The sequence below is a fragment of the Pecten maximus genome, chromosome 7 (genome assembly GCF_902652985.1).
Source record: "Pecten maximus chromosome 7, xPecMax1.1, whole genome shotgun sequence".
Lineage (NCBI taxonomy): Eukaryota > Metazoa > Mollusca > Bivalvia > Pectinida > Pectinidae > Pecten > Pecten maximus.
Window position 1 is genome coordinate 13483150 of NC_047021.1, and position 18123 is coordinate 13501272.

Here is an 18123-nt window from a genome sequence, read left to right on the forward strand (position 1 = left end):
ATCGTTTCCGGAAACGTCTAACGGTTGTAATTCCCCCGTACAAGATGCAGGGACATACCGAATACAAATGTTTGAATTGGCGAGCTTGTTCTGAAATTCATCGGAGCAGTGTGCTCGGAAAACATCAAAAATACACAAGGCTTAAGCTTGCTGGTTAGCTTTATTTAGAGGTAGCTGCTCCCATACACCTTCTACATAAGGCGTCAGCACTTTGTCGACATATTCGAGCATTGTTGTGGTGTTACTTCAGTGGTTCTCGCTGTGGGTAATATTCCACGCGTCTGGGAAAGTGAATTTTGGATGGCAAACTTTCCTTGCTGCCTTCGTGCCTTTCCTTTTCACATAACCCATACGTCGTAGTAAGGACTGGGCCCATGACTTGGACAGATCAACAGAACCCCCATACTCGGATAACAGCTGTCTGTCTTTCTTTTTTATTATTCCTCTCGCCGCTCCAATAATGATCGGAACATTGACAACGCCTCCCATCTTCCGAATATATTTAAATGTAATCCTGTACATCTTGGTCTTATTTCCCGACCATCAAAGGCTTTCCTCTATCACCCTTTTTCAATTCTTCGGGTTCCTGCCCGTCAACTTTTTTTACGCGTACAAATTGTTTCTTTAGATTTCTAATTGTACTTTCATTCACTGTAAATCGGCGGGCAGCATTCATCACTCCGTTCTCAACAGCATATCTGGCCATTTTAGCCCGCTGCTCACTATCAAATGTGTTATATGATCCACGTTTTCTTTTTTGAGAACTTGGTGGGGTTTTAGTAATCTCATCGTTGGCTAATACGATATTTTCTGCATCGGCCTGACAGTTTGCTAACCGTGGATCGGGTAACATCGACGACAGAGGTGGCGAATCCACAGCTGATATTAACCAACGTTTCAGCATGATGGATAGTTATAAACTGACCAAACACACCAATACAACTAGTATACAATGTATCTATAGATTTATTCAGTAAAAACAACTCACAATTAAACTGTAGTCAGTGCGACCTGCCAGGCCCTATCGCTGACAATGTACAAATCTATTTTTAGTAACAGGGTGATTTCCCAAAGTATAGTCGATTCCAGAAAAGCGTCGATGCGCTATTTCATGATTGCGCGAATATGTCGCTGGTGGTGATTTGCGCGGAAATATGAGTGCGCTAATATAAGTACGTTTACAGTATCTGATGTTTACTAGACAGAGGAAATGGGTAGGTATCTGATGTTTAATAGACAGAGGAAATGGGTAGGTATCTGATGTTTACAAGACGGAGGGAATGGGTAGGTATCTGATGTTTACTAGACAAAGGAAATGGGTAGGTATCTGATGTTTACTAGACAGAGGAAATGGGTAGGTATCTGATGTTTACTAGACAGTAAATGGGTAGGTATATGATGTTTACTAGACAGAGTAAATGGGTAGGTATATGATGTTTACTAGACAGAGGAAATGAGTAGGTATCTGATGTTTACTAGACAGAAGAAATGGGTAGGTATCTGATGTTTACTAGACAGAGGAAATGGGTAGGTATCTGATGTTTACTAGACAGAGGAAATGGGTAGGTATCTGATGTTTATTAGATAGAAGAAATGGGTAGGTATCTGATGTTTACTAGACAGAGGAAATGGGTAGGTATCTGATGTTTATTAGACAGAGGAAATGGGTAGGTATCTGATGTTTATTAGATAGAAGAAATGGGTAGGTATCTGATGTTTACTAGACAGAGGAAATGGGTAGGTATCTGTAGTATAGCATTCACCCCTGTGAGGAAGGATATTTGGTTTCTATCTTTAGACCAAGACATACCAGAGTCTATAAAAAGATAGTTGTTAATCCTGCTCTTTAAAGCATTTTAGGAATGGGATGACTGGTTCACCTCTTATCAGACTGTATAATGTGACAAGGTGGGATGTCCTGCTGGATGTATTTGGCAGTATGCTACAGTGAGGTAGCACTATAACGTCGTCATCATTTTCACGTTATCACAAGGAGAAAAAATATAAATATACCACACACTCCCTAAACACACAAATTCACCAAATGCACATATAGGAGACCTTCCTGAAATGACTTCGGCTGTTGATAGGGCAGAAAACAATATGAAAAAAAATGAAAACATCTGAGTAAACAATCTCATTTTTAACCCACTATTTGGCGATGGCTGGCTTATATTCGCTTCATAGTAAATATTTGTCAGAAAAACATGAAGGGATTTACTCCAGGTGTTGCAAGGTTAAGGTCATTAAAGTTCACAAAGGTTCTTTACATGTATAATTGTTAATTAATGGTAAACAATAAATAATATCCTTATTCGAAAAGTAATATTATTGAAATTGATGCCAAGTCACCCATGGATATATAGTCATAGAGTAAAGGTCAAAGTTTGAAAAATTATTTAATGTTAAACATTGTAAACATTATAATTCAGATTTAATATGATTTAAGGTATTAACACTAAGTATTCATTGATACAAGATGAAGGTTAAAGTCTTGTGGGGAAATTTCTGTGATCCTTTCTAATAAATTATTCAATTATAACAATACAATGTCATAAAGACAAGTCCAAGAATATCATTGGAAAGATCCTGGAGTTTATTCATTCTCATTGTAAGGCTAATCAAAATATGAATGTAGATAGGGAAACAACCATCACTCAACAAATAACTGTTTCTCTTTAAAATGTTAAAATGTTAACTTATCAACTACAACCTCCATCTGGTATAGCCCAAATTGAAAGTTGAGAGAGCAAAACAATATTTCTATATAATATATAGTGTTTTTCCTGGGGCACTTACACCTGCATTTGTTAAATGACAACATTACTCCTTACAGATGATTTTAGTAACAGTCTGTCCAACACTGAGGATGATAGTGAGACGAGCGGGGATGACCGAAGTCAGAGTCAGCGAAGTCATACCGGCAGTATGGGCAATCGGGATCAAGGGGAGGTAAGGGAGAAAAAACTTGTTTGGAATTCAGGAACAACAGGAGAAAGGAGGTTGGAGTGGCAAATCAAACAAAACCTAGTATTAGTTAAAACTTGTTCACCATAATATCAAACCAACTCATTTATTCACCATTGTTTTCATTGTAATCTGTTCTCCATTCCAATGATTTACAGTTTTTTTACATTTCATTGTTTTTATATCTGAGATTGCTAGATTTTTATTCACCCAAATTTGGTGTCCAGGACATTAGAATAAAACAGCAAATGTTTCCTCATTTTATCAATTTCTGTGCATCAATTCCATGTTGGAGATAAGCATGGGTTCCAGATGTGTAATTACAGAGTCTTAAAGCATGAACTAATATATAAAATCCCCCTGAACCCCAAATGTTTCCCTGCTCAGAATTTTTCTTAATTTGAAATCATCATGTACGGTGTATTGCAAAAGCCGTAAGTATTATTTTTATCCAACAAATGCAATGACAGAGAAGGATGATCAAAATGCAAAAAAATGTATACAGGAAATGAAATATATCATAATGTCAGCATGTAACTACAGTGAACAGAGTTAAATGATCATTACGTGGATTCAACTAATACTGATCATGTGTTTTCTAGGAGGGCGAGGGTGTTGAAATGAGTGAAAATGATGAAGATGTCATGCTGGACTCTGACGGGGAAGATGATGAGGTAATTGTATATACATTACATCATTCTGTAAGTGGTAAAAACATATAACATCACTTTATTAATAAGCACTATTATATATTTCTGCTATTATATATACTTCACTGTCATCAATCATTGTATAGATACATTATATGTAAATTATTGTTTCCTACATTTTCCACTTAAGTGACGATAGTAAATGAATTCTAGCTTGATCTGTTGCGCAAATACATGTCATAAGGATGCTTGGCAATGAACTGTTATTGTTTTGGCTAGATTACCCTGTTAACTGGAGGTCCAAGATTTGTCAAGTGTTCAGAGGACGATGACTTTATGACAGCTTTTGACAAGATGATGACAGACAACATTCAGGTTGGTTCATCTCTGTAATTACAAAAATTCGAGAAGTCAATAATACCATTGATTCAGGTTGGGTAGGTATTGAGTTCCTTTACTCCTCACCTGGATACATAAAGGTATGAAGGGTGATCAAGCAATCAAGTAAATCAGGTAAGTGTACTCTCTACTCTGATGCTGGTGTGATAACCTGATTCTATGTAATTAGTATATGTCAGTGACCATTTCCAATTTACATGAGAATTTTATCAACAATAAGTTCCATTGATTTAACCATCGTTGGTCCTGAACTTTTATTATGATATCGTAAAAATCCATGTAGTTTACGCACCCTAAAAATCACCTTAAGATGCATGAAAAAAAAGTTCTGTACCAGTTAAATGTACGCAATGAAAAATGAGCAAAATCTATGCAAATTTTGTGTCTCGCCAGCTTAGATCGATTAAAACCAGCATTGAGCAGGGTTGAAATTATCAATGACGAGTATTTAGAAAAATAGAAAAAATGTTTTTTTGATATAATGTTTATACGGTATCATCTGTTGAAAATTTAATCAGTCTGACAACATAAAAAATGAATTCAGGGGAACCTTTTATTTTCATTGATTAAAAACAAAATACAGTAATGTTTTCCACTTCCCGGCAGCCAGTTATAACCTATGTTGTGACCAACACAGGTAAGGTGATTCGACCTTTATTGTTTTTTGATTGAGAGGTGTTGTGCAGGTGTGTTGGTGATTTCAGAAGGGGCCCTTGCCTCTGGTGTTAATTTTAAGCCAAATGTGCGTAAATTACACGGGTTTATACGGTAATCAGCTGAATAGTGTTACCAGAATGTAGTGTAATACACATTCAGACCTGTATTCACTGACCTATAGGAAGTGCTTCATATTGAAGGTTATTTCTTATTAAAGCTTATATATTTAGTAGATCTGTCTATATATAATACAGTGGGCAGGTCAAAATGTTATAATATTTTTTACATGGAATATTGTAAAATATCTCTTTATCATTATATTTCTGTAATGTAAAGTTATTAATATTTTACAGGCAAGAAATCAAGAGTCACTCAAAGTGCCACAGCTGGATATAGCAGTCCCAATGCATCTGAGGGATAAAAACAAAAAGGCAGCATGCTCTAACTTCTTAGGTATAGTATTATATCACCTAGGCAGTTATCCTGATAGCTTATGTTTGTTTACTATACGCCCCCTCTCTTGAATGTATACAACTTTCGAAGTGGGGAGAGAATGATGATGATTTCATCTCTTTATTTTCATGGTTCCATAGGTTTTGCGACAATTTGAACCACAAATGTTTATACACTGCTAAGATTTTGTGGTTTTAATAAGATTTATTTATGTACAGCTGCAGCTGTTCTTTCTTGAATATATTGAGTAGCGGTTATTACAATAAAAGGCAGGTATTTTTGTGTAGTGTAAGAGAAATCACTGCACTTCACCTGTGAGGATGTGTTGATGATGAAGTAATTTTACCATTGAGATACATTAGAATGGTTAATTTTTGATGCTACAGATCAGAGTCAGGAGGAGCCAAAGGAGAATAAGTCCATAGACTTTGTACTGATGACCAGGAAAGGCAACAAACAGCAGGTACAACATTCATTTCTGTCTCAGATTTCACTTGTGGTTCATTGACTCTGGTTTGGTCTATTTCTCAGCCTGTCTTTCTCTCATGTTTTAGTCCCTATAACTTTCCTCTCTTTCTGTCTTGTATATATTTATAATAACACCACAATTTGTCACCCTCTAGTGGCTTCATTCATTGAGGGATTTTGATCTAATTTCACACAATGATAAAGAATTAATATCTGGAACAAGTTCAAGTTTTAAGGGGTTTTTTGGTCAAGGTCACTGTTACTATTTTTAGCATGGGCCTGTAGGGGATATCTGTTGCTTTAGCAATACTCAGTATGCCTGTTTGTAATGACTTCTACACATGGGAGAATGTAATCTTTTATTTTGATGTTAGATGAAAAATCTTCATCACAAGGAACTAGAACGGTATATCATATATTATGTTTTCTGTTCATGTAGTGTATTGATCAGAATAGTTTGCTAGCTCTGCTATCTCCAACTACATATTGATGTCCTTTGATGATTGATGTACCATATAAACCAGGACAAAAATGTAAATGCAACTTCTGGTGAGGCAATTAATTTAGTATTCTCAATAAATAACAAGTATAATTTGTAGTCAGTTGCGATAGCTTTAAATGCATCATAGTTATATCATTCTGTTCAATTTGATTTCAGTTCACCAACCTGAATGTACCAATATCTGCAGAATTTGCAGCCAAGTATAAGGAAAGGGAACATGTAAGTTGTAATATTGGAGATAACAGAAGTCGTTTTGCCAACAGTTAAAACATATACCGGTATATCATATTTAACTCCCAAGTATCATTTTGTGAAGAAATATACATTTGTATATCAACTTGCTTAATACTTGGGATTTTTCCACATCACGTTATAGCATCGTGCTATCATTAAGGTCCATTGCCCTCATTTGAGGAATGATTAGGCATTTGATACATTAGTTTGTGGAGCAAGTGTAAGTAAACATGATAGTAGTTTTCCTGTCCCCACTAAGGATATTAATCTGTAACGTTATGAAATTGTCTCTACTACAGGCAGAGAAGATGGAGAAAGAGAGGATGAAACAGGTGGTACTGGGAATCCATGAGCGTCAGGAGGAGGAGGATTACCAGGGTAAGTCTACCGTAACAGTGATGGGGAGGATTACCAGGGTAAGTCTACCGTAACAGTGATCAGGAGGATTACCAGAGTAAGTGTACCGTAACAGTGATCGGGAGGACTACCAGGGTAGGTGTACCGTAACAGTGATGGGGAGGATTACCGGGGTAAGTGTACCGTAACAGTGATCGGGAGGATTACAGGGGTAAGTGTACCGTAACAGTGATGGGGAGGATTACCGGGGTAAGTGTACCGTAACAGTGATCGGGAGGATTACTGGGGTAAGTGTACCGTAACAGTGATGGGAAGGATTACAGTGGTAAGTGTACCGTAACAGTGATGGGGAGGATTACCGGGGTAAGTGTACCGTAACAGTGATGGGGAGGATTACCAGGGTAGGTGTACCGTAACAGTGATGGGGAGGATTACAGGGGTAAGTGTACCGTAACAGTGATCGGGAGGATTACTGGGGTAAGTGTACCGTAACAGTGATGGGGAGGATTACAGGGGTAAGTGTACCGTAACAATGATCGGGAGGATTACAGGGGTAAGTGTACCGTAACGGTGATCGGGAGGATTACTAGGGTAAGTGTACCGTAACGGTGATCGGGAGGATTACTGGAGTAAGTGTACCGTAGCGGTGATTGTGAGGATTACCGGGGTAAGTGTACCGTAACGGTAAGTGTACCATAACGGTGATCAGGAGGACTACCGGGGTAGGTGTACCGTAACAGTGATGGGGAGGATTACCGGGGTAAGTGTACCGTAACAGTGATCGGGAGGATTACTGGGGTAAGTGTACCGTAACAGTGATGGGGAGGATTACAGGGGTAAGTGTACCGTAACAATGATCGGGAGGATTACAGGGGTAAGTGTACCGTAACAGTGATGGGGAGGATTACTGGGGTAAGTGTACCGTAACAGTGATGGGGAGGATTACCAGGGTAAGTGTACCGTAACGGTGATCGGGAGGATTACCGGGGTAGGTGTACCGTAACAGTGATCGGGAGGATTACTGGGGTAAGTGTACCGTAACAGTGATGGGGAGGATTACAGGGGTAAGTGTACCGTAACAGTGATGGGGAGGATTACCGGGGTAAGTGTACCGTAACAGTGATGGGGAGGATTACCAGGGTAGGTGTACCGTAACAGTGATGGGGAGGATTACAGGGGTAAGTGTACCGTAACAGTGATCGGGAGGATTACTGGGGTAAGTGTACCGTAACAGTGATGGGGAGGATTACAGGGGTAAGTGTACCGTAACAATGATCGGGAGGATTACAGGGGTAAGTATACCGTAACGGTGATCGGGAGGATTACTGGGGTAAGTGTACCGTAACAGTGATGGGGAGGATTACCGGGGTAAGGGTACCGTAACAGTGATGGGGAGGATTACCGAGGTAAGTGTACCGTAACGGTGATCGGGAGGATTACTAGGGTAAGTGTACCGTAACGGTGATCGGGAGGATTACTGGAGTAAGTGTACCGTAGCGGTGATTGTGAGGATTACCGGGGTAAGTGTACCGTAACGGTAAGTGTACCATAACGGTGATCAGGAGGACTACCGGGGTAGGTGTACCGTAACAGTGATGGGGAGGATTACCGGGGTAAGTGTACCGTAACAGTGATCGGGAGGATTACTGGGGTAAGTGTACCGTAACAGTGATGGGGAGGATTACAGGGGTAAGTGTACCGTAACAATGTTCGGGAGGATTACTGGGGTAAGTGTACTGTAACGGTGATCGGGAGGATTACTAGGGTAAGTGTACCGTAACGGTGATCGGGAGGATTACTGGAGTAAGTGTACCGTAGCGGTGATTGTGAGGATTACCGGGGTAAGTGTACCGTAACGGTAAGTGTACCGTAACGGTGATCGGGAGGATTACCGGGGTAAGTGTACTGAGCAGTGATCGGGAGGATTACCGGGATATGTGTACCGTAACAGTGATCGGGAGGATTACCGGGATATGTGTACCGTAACAGTGATCGGGAGGATTACCGGGATATGTGTACCGTAACAGTGATCGGGAGGATTACCGGGATATGTGTACCGTAACAGTGATCAGGAGGATTAATAATACTAATAAATCATTGATTTCTTGCCTTTTAATTCAACCAATTTTGTTGGATCAGTTACACTGATATGTATTCAACTTGTTTTTAGTAGAAAATATCAAATTGTCATTTTTTCCTTTTGTTCCCTTTTGACTTGAGAACTACTTCAAATCTTTCTGAAATCATTGTTTGTTGCTTTTAAGGTTTTATATTGTTTTTTTTCTCAATATCAAGTTGGCTGTGTGGAATTACTAATGAAAGTGGGTTTTATTTTACATTATCTGTTACAGAAATGATTGCAGCTTTAAACAGACCAATGCCTTTGGTGAATGCTAATCGTGATAGGAGGCTGAGGAACTATCAGCACCCAAAGGGGGCTCCAGATGCTGATCTCATATTTGGCTCAAAGTGAGTGTCATATAATGATAGCCATAGAACTTGGTAACTTCAGATACATGTACATGTAGTTATTTTACTTTTAACATCAATCAATGACGAGTTACAAGACTATGATAAACTATAAGTATACATTTGTTTATTCAGCTGCTACCCTTTGCCTTGCTGATAACTATGTTAAGGTCCCTGTTTCCAATAGGATTCTAAAAAAAACTTTGCCATACAATATATATATGTGATAATTATTATGATATATTGCTGTACAGTAGAGTGACATAATTGAGTTTGCAAAATTTAGTTATTCATAAAATACTATGTAATCTTACAGTATAAACTTTTTGTCAATGAATGTTCATGAATTTGTTAATTGGCCTTTTTAAACAAAACTTAGCATGCTGAAAGTTATTGGTTTGAAGTATTCTATTGCCATTAACTAGTGAAATCAAATTATTTACAATATGAATTTATACAATGCCATTTTGACATTGGTTTGGCAGTAAAATGAAGGAACATAGTATTGCTGGAAGTTGGTGTGTTGATCATTTTTAGCTCACCTGGCCCGAAGGGCCGGTGAGCTTATGCCATGGTGCAGCGTCCGTCGTCCGTCATCCGTCAACTTTTTCTTTAAATCGCTACTAGTCATAAAGTATTGAATGGATTTTCACCAAATTTGGTCAGGAACATCCTTGGGGGAAGGGGAACAGAGTTTGTATACAGTTTTACTCTGAACCCCCAGGGGCCTGAGGGGCGGGGCCAAATAGGGGAAATAGGGTTAATCCTTTAAATCGCTACTTGTCATAAAGTTATGAATGAATTTGAACCAAATTTGGTCAGGAACATCCTTGGCAGAAGGTGAACAGAGTTTGTATAAATTTTTACTCTGAACCCCCAGGGGCCTGAGGGGCGGGGCCAAATAGGGGAAATAGGGTTACTCCTTTAAATCGCTACTAGTCATAAAGTTATGAATGAATTTGAACCAAATTTGGCCAGGAACATCCTTGGCAGAAGGGGAACAGAGTTTGTATAAATTTTTACTCTGAACCCCTAGGGACCTGAGGGGCGGGGCCAAATAGGGGAAATAGGGTTACTCCTTTAAATCGCTACTAGTCATAAAGTTATGAATGAATTTGAACCAAATTTGGTCAGTGACATCCTTGGCAGAAAGGGAACAGAGTTTGTATAAATTTTTACTCTGAACCCCCAGGGGCCTGAGGGGCGGGGCCAAATAGGGAAATAGGGTTACTCCTTTAAATCGCTACTAGTCATAAAGTTATGAATGAATTTGAACCAAATTTGGTCAGGAACATCCTTGGCAGAAGGGGAACAGAGTTTGTATAAATTTTTACTCTGAACCCCTAGGGACCTGAGAGGCGGGGCCAAATAGGGGAAATACGGTTACTCCTTTAAATCGCTACTAGTCATAAAGTTATTAATGAATTTGAACCAAATTTGGTCAGGAACATTCTTGGCAGAAGGTGAACAGAGTTTGTTTAAATTTTTACTCTGAACCCCAAGGGGCCTGAGGGGCGGGGCCAAATAGGGGAAATAAGGTTACTCCTTTAAATCGCTACTAGTCATAAAGTTATGAATGAATTTTAACCAAATTCGGTCAGTAACATCCTTGGCAGAAGGGGAACAGAGTTTGTATAAATTTTTACACTGAACCCCCAGGGGCCTGAGGGGCGGGGCCAAATAGGGGAAATAGGGTTACTCCTTTAAATCGCTACTAGTCATAAAGTTATGAATGAATTTGAACCAAATTTGGTCAGGAACATCCTTGGTAGAAGGGGAACATACTTTGTTTAAATTTTTACTCTGAACCCCAAGGGACCTGAGGGGCGGGGCCAAATAGGGAAATAGGGGTTTATCCTTTAAATCGCTATTATTCATAAAGTTATTAATGGATTTGAACCAAATTTGGTCTGGAATATTCTTAGGGGAAGGGGGAAAGAGAGTTTATATAAATATTGACTCTGACCACCAAGGGGCCTGAAGGGAGGGGCCAAATAGGGGAAATAGAGATTTGAGTTTTAAATGGATTTGAACCCAATTTGGTCAGAAACATCCGTGGTGATGGGGGAACAGATTTTGCATAAATGGTTACTGTGACCCTCAATCCCATAACTATGTATAGTAACACTGGGCATTAAGGGATAAACACAATTCTTATGTAAACATAGGCCAAAGGGTTTTCCCCACCCTAAGGGACTTAGTTTCTTTAAACACCATTATGTTGTAAAAAATAATCCATATGGTCTTTCAGAGAGTACATTTTTGTATAATGTATTAACAAATTGAACATGAACATTATTTTGACATTTGGTCAAATCCAACCAGGTGAGCGATACAGGCCCCATGGGCCTCTTGTTATTTCTTCCAGCATATATAAAACGGTAAATTACTTGGCTGTATATTATGGGAAGAAACACTAGATATATATTTTTTTCAACATACAAATTTTCATTTAATCTATCAACCTATAAAGTCAGGGTAATGACAGGAAATTCAACATCATGATTAGAAATCAATAACGTCACTCTGCTGTACCTGTAATGGAATGTTGTATTACTTTACCTGTAATGGAATGTTGTATTACTGTACCTGTAATGGCATGTTGTAGCACTGTACCTGTAATGGAATGTTGTATTACTGTACCTGTAATGGAATGTTGTATTACTGTCCCTGTAATGGAATGTTGTATTACTGTACCTGTAATGGAATGTTGTATTACTGTACCTGTAATGGAATGTTGTAGCACTGTACCTGTAATGGAATGTTGTAGCACTGTACCTGTAATGGTATTACTGTACCTGTAATGGAATGTTGTATTAGTGTACCTGTAATGGAATGTTGTAGCACTGTACCTGTAATGGAATGTTGTAGCACTGTACCTGTAATGGAATGTTGTAGCACTGTACCTGTAATGGAATGTTGTAGCACTGTACCTGTAATGGTATTACTGTACCTGTAATGGAATGTTGTATTAGTGTACCTGTAATGGAATGTTGTATTACTGTTCCTGTAATGGAATGTTGTATTACTGTACCTGTAATGGTATTACTGTACCTGTAATTGAATGTTGTATTAACTGTACCTGTAATGGAATGTTGTATTACTGTTCCTGTAATGGAATGTTGTATTACTGTACCTGTAATGGAATGTTGTAGCACTGTACCTGTAATGGAATGTTGTATTACTGTACCTGTAATGGAATGTTGTAGCACTGTACCTGTAATGGAATGTTGTATTAACTGTACCTGTAATGGAATGTTGTATTAGTGTACCTGTAATGGAATGTTGTATTACTGTCCCTGTAATGGCATGTTGTATTACTGTCCCTGTAATGGCATGTTGTAGCACTGTACCTGTAATGGAATGTTGTATTACTGTACCTGTAATGGAATGATGTATTACTGTACCTGTAATGGAATGTTGTATTACTGTACCTGTAATGGAATGTTGTATTAACTGTACCTGTAATGGAATGTTGTATTACTGTCCCTGTAATGGAATGTTGTATTACTGTCCCTGTAATGGCATGTTGTAGCACTGTACCTGTAATGGAATGTTGTATTACTGTACCTGTAATGGAATGATGTATTACTGTACCTGTAATGGAATGTTGTATTGCTGTACATGAAATGGAATGTTGTATTACTGTACCTGTAATGGAATGTTGTATTACTGTACCTGTAATGTAATGTTGTATTACTGTACCTGTAATGGAATGTTGTATTACTGTACCTGTAATGTAATGTTGTATTACTGTACCTGTAATGGAATGTTGTATTAGTGTACCTGTAATGGAATGTTGTATTAGTGTACCTGTAATGGAATGTTGTATTACTGTACCTGTAATGGAATGTTGTATTACTGTACCTGTAATGGAATATTGTATTACTGTACCTGTAATGGATTGTCTTTGTATGTTTACTTTCAGGAAACGTTGAAGTGTTGGAAATGAAGTGTAAGTGACTGAAATCAAAGCAGTACACACTGCTCCAAAGCCACAGTTCAGAGGCTGATAAAACTAAAGAATGCCCGGCTGATATTCAATCGGCAGGAACTCCCCGAAGTAATGAGGATCAACCCCAGTCCTAGTTGGGAGGCATGGTCACATAGACCTTCTCCCCCAGGAGTAGTGCTACGCGCCGACACATGTGTTTACACTGCTTCAAGGAAAATGACATAATTACTTAAAAAAAAGTTTTAACAACTTCAATGATAATATAAATGTATGTCAAATTAATTTGTGATTCAAGAATTTTAACTTTGACAAATCCATTGAATTTGTGATAATGCTATCCCTCTGGCACTTGTAATGTTATGATAAAAGATCATATTATTTTGAAAGGAAAAAAATTAATTTTGTGAGTATATGGCTAAATTATTTAAGGTTCAACTCTTTTGAAAGAGTTCCATATTCCTGTCATAAGGTTTTAAAGACAAAAAAAAAACTATTAACAGGATCACTCTTATATTGAATTTAAAGTGAAAATTATGAAGTTTCCTTATGAAAATGAAATTTTTATACAATTTGTGTTTTTGTTCGTAATGAAAATTCTGTTGAAATTTAAAAGAATTGTTGATACTTTTTATACCTGTTATGCAATTTGTACTGTTTACAAAGCTTATTTTTAGAAATTTTCTGATTCTGAAATTATTTGGGATTCGGAAACATTGATTATAAATATGTAAGTAAAAGGAATAAATGTTCGTACAAACTTCATGCACAGGCAAAATATACATTGTGATGTCTTCAGTCAGAGATGGTAGACTATGTTTCATTTGGTATCACTATTTATTTACCAAACACAGGCACAGATTTAAGGTCAAAAAGATCAAACAGGTAAATAAAATTATTTATATTATCGCCTATGGTAAAATCTGAATCAGTAAACATTAAAAAGAATTTATGATAAGATTAGTAATAAAAAAGACCAATTCTGTACTACATGTAGTCCTGAAAGAGGTTCAGCTGCAGTACCTGTCATTCTGAGTTAGATATGTAAACTTCTGTGGTGACAATGGCAGGGTATTGATGATTTTATGTAATTAGATAATTGTCTCTAAAAGCAGGCTGTAGACAAGAATTTAGCAAAATGTTCAGTATTTTGCCATTAATATTTAGTTAAGTTCTCCCTCACAGAACTGATCGCATGAGCTGTTCTCCAGAGATTCACTGCTAGATATATGTGAACACTGGTTCAAACATTGAAACTTTTGTTTTGGTAGTTTTGCCAGTTTCCTGTATTAAAGAGAAATCTATAAAATAAACACTTTAATGAAAGAATCTGCAGTGCCAGGATCACTTTGTGATGTGACTGTCCATACTTGTGACACCTTCCATATTCTTTGTATAGTTCTGGTTGAAATACAATGTATTAGACTTCTTTGCCATGTTTATATGGACAGTATGTGGACGAGTACTATCAATTTATTTTACATTGACCGATTCTGTCAGTATTAAGGATTACTGATGAAATAAAAACTTCAAGTGCAGAGTTATAATTTTATCGTTTTTGTTTTTATTTCCCTGCCATGAAATAGGGGGCATATAGTGTTACTCTTGTCCATCCCTTCGCGTTGCGTCTCATCCCCATGGAATGTAACTAGCTAATTTCAGGAACTGCTGATGTAATTCTCACCAAACTGTGTTTCGGGATGTCAAGTGGCAGCAGAGGCATTCATGCCTTAAACTCATTTTCTAGCTTTGTTTTGTTTGTTTGTTTGTTTGGGTTCTTTTTAACCGTTTCGTTTTTGGATATGCTTAGCTCATCTGTCCGGAGTACTGTTGACCTATTATATGGCGTCACCTTAAACCATGTTGCAGCCTCTGTCGATATTTATTCAAAATTCTCCTTGTCCTGAACGACTGGATGGATTTTGATCAAATTTGGTTTGCAGCAACTATGGGTGATGCTAACTGAATAATATAACCCTTGGAGGCAGAGAGAGAGGATGAATGGGGGGGGGGTTATCGATTAGTGAAAAGTTGAGTGGTTTTTAATTGAATTTGCTTTGATCATCTTTGGGACCAGAAAGCTAAATGTTAGTTAGATTACATGGAATAATAAGACCAGGTGATTCTCCTTCGTCAACGACACCAGCCATGTATATCATTCTCAGAATAAACACATCTGCATTGACAACTGAACCACTAGACATATCAACAAACATCAAAAATGTCGGACTTCGTCATACACAAGGTAATAGAATATTTCAAATGAGAGCATGATGTCGACCGATCATAAAACTTTCATGTAGTCTTCTGTCAATTGATAATTAAACGAATTTATGATGTTTGAGTATAATTTTATCCAATTAACTTGCGCTTAGAGATCATATGAGATGTACCGATAGTCACATGATCTTCAGGTTTTAGGAATGAATGATTCAGCAAGGCAAAATATGTATCTGGGCAGGATACGGAGGGCACATGATTTCTAAGTGGTTTTGAGGTGATTTAACTCGACAGTTACATCCCAGGTTTCGATGTACCGCGGTAAGGCAGGCTTCCATACAAATATGCCTTTCATGAACTTGTAAAGGATTGTCATTAAAACATTTTGCTGAATTTATCGCGCTATATCGTTCACCTTGGCTAAACATGTCATTTAGGAATTCTAATAACTTGGTGACTCAAACGCTTCAATCTGTCTGCCATCACAAAAACACACCCATTTCTGAAAATACAAATATCGCTTTTCGGGTTGTCGATCTCCAAGAATCGATGATGAGCTCTGCAATGTTTTCTCAAAGGCCCTAGTCACAGAGACGCTTTTGGAGAGCAGAAAAACAGTCGGTCTGAGTTGTCTGATGGGGTGTTGGTGATCTCTCAATACTGGATGTTGAAGAATCTGATATTATAGGTAGGAGTAGGTATGCAGGAGCTGCCATGAGGCACAGCAGATTCACAAACCAAGGTTAGATTGACCACAGAGGTGCTACTAGTATTACCATGGCCTCGTCTATCACTATCTTCTGAGGAGGGAAGACGTACATCCCTACACCAGTTGAAACAGGCCATTCAAAAGCGAAAGTATCCACCGCACATACGTTTGGATACATATTGAGGAAGCTTGAAGCAAAGAAGTCTACAGTTGGAGTTAATCTTTACATATCTCAACAATTCTATCACATATATATGGTTTTGTAACATCCACTCCATATCAGGATTTAGTTTCCTTGAAAGCCTATCCGCCTCAATATTATGCTTTCCTTGAATATGAGTGGCAGAGAGCCAAAGCTGTCTCTGTATGCACCATTTCCACATGGATGTTGCTAAATCAACAAGCTATATGTATTTATAAACCATATGTTGTATGTAGGAAACGGCTACCATGTTGTCGAGATATACCTTAACATGCTGACCAAACATCGGGGTAGAAAAGCACTGGAGCCAAGAAAACTGCATGGAGTTCAAACACGTTAATGTGACTATCTTGCTCGTTAGACGACCGAAGTCTGTCGCAGAGATCTGGAATCAACTGGGATATCTTCATACCTTATGCAGGGGAAGCATGGGCTTTACTTTTTAGAAAATCACGCTCATCATACAGCGTAGTTGTAGGCTATCCTACTGGTTACCTTGTTAATGAATAGTGATTCCATTATTTTTGCAAAAGATATTGCCATTTGTTCATTGCAGTATTCAATTTTGGTCCAGAGATCATTTAGACCGATTTTATTGAAATTTGGAATCCATTACATGAGGTAAAGTTATATTTCGAAGATAATTACTTTGTTCCACAGAGCTAAAGAAGGCCTGACGGTGGTGTCACCAACAAGTCTCCAGGAACATTGAGCTTCCCATGATGTCCGAGGGCGCCCTACAGGATTCCAGGCCCTTTCGCTACCACCAAATGTAACGTGCACCGAGGGAACAACGGAGCGGTCACCCATCCAAGAGCTGACCACACTCGACACAGTACACAGACACGACACTCAACCGCACAACCACAAAAGCTAGCTATGGGACTATGCAGCTGAAATGCCGATATCCATGAACCATCACAGGTCTGACGGTGGTGTACAAATGTTCCTCTGTTCCATAGAGCTAATGAAGGTCTGACGGTGGTGTACAGATATTCCTGTCCATAAAGTTAATGAAGGTCTGACGTTGGTGTACAGATATTCCTCTGTCCATAGAGCTAATGAAGGTCTGACGTTGGTGTACAGATATTCCTCTGTCCATAGAGCTAATGAAGATCTGACGGTGGTGAGTACAAATGTTCCTCTGTTCCATAGAGCTAATGAAGGTCTGACGGTGGTGTACAGATATTCCTGTCCATAGAGCTAATGAAGGTCTTACGTTGGTGTACAGATATTCCTGTCCATAGAGCTAATGAAGATCTGATGGTGGTGTACAGATATTCCTCTGTCCATAGAGCTAATGAAGGTCTGACGGTGGTGTACAGATATTCCTGTCCATAGAGCTAATGAAGGTCTGACGGTGGTGGGTACAGATATTCCTCTGTCCATAGAGCTAATGAAGATCTGATGGTGGTGTACAGATATTCCTGTCCATAGAGCTAATGAAGATCTGATGGTGGTGTACAGATATTCCTGTCCATAGAGCTAATGAAGGTCTGACGTTGGTGTACAGATATTCCTCTGTCCATAGAGCTAATGAAGGTCTGACGTTGGTGTACAGATATTCCTCTGTCCATAGAGCTAATGAAGGTCTGACGGTGGTGAGTACAAATATTCCTCTGTCCATAGAGCTAATGAAGATCTGACGGTGGTGTACAGATATTCCTGTCCATAGAGCTAATGAAGATCTGATGGTGGTGTACAGATATTCCTGTCCATAGAGCTAATGAAGATCTGACGGTGGTGGGTACAAATATTCCTCTGTCCATAGAGCTAATGAAGATCTGATGGTGGTGTACAGATATTCCTGTCCATAGAGCTAATGAAGATCTGACGGTAGTGTACAGATATTCCTCTGTTCCATAGAGCTAATGAAGGTCTACC

The 18123-nt window shown here is 38.5% G+C and overlaps 1 protein-coding gene across 1 annotated transcript in view; it reads left to right on the forward strand.

Moving 5' to 3' along the window:
• Positions 1-14655, forward strand: part of LOC117331669 (regulator of nonsense transcripts 2-like) — a 42239-nt gene extending 27584 nt beyond the window's left edge. The window contains exons 33-41 of the mRNA XM_033890498.1: positions 2837-2952; positions 3570-3641; positions 3897-3992; positions 5027-5126; positions 5513-5589; positions 6253-6315; positions 6630-6708; positions 9039-9156; positions 13085-14655. Coding sequence (XP_033746389.1) covers positions 2837-2952; positions 3570-3641; positions 3897-3992; positions 5027-5126; positions 5513-5589; positions 6253-6315; positions 6630-6708; positions 9039-9156; positions 13085-13094 — 731 coding nt within the window. The 3' untranslated portion in view covers positions 13095-14655. The remainder of the gene's footprint in view (positions 1-2836; positions 2953-3569; positions 3642-3896; positions 3993-5026; positions 5127-5512; positions 5590-6252; positions 6316-6629; positions 6709-9038; positions 9157-13084) is intronic.
• The last annotated feature ends 3468 nt before the right edge of the window (positions 14656-18123 follow it).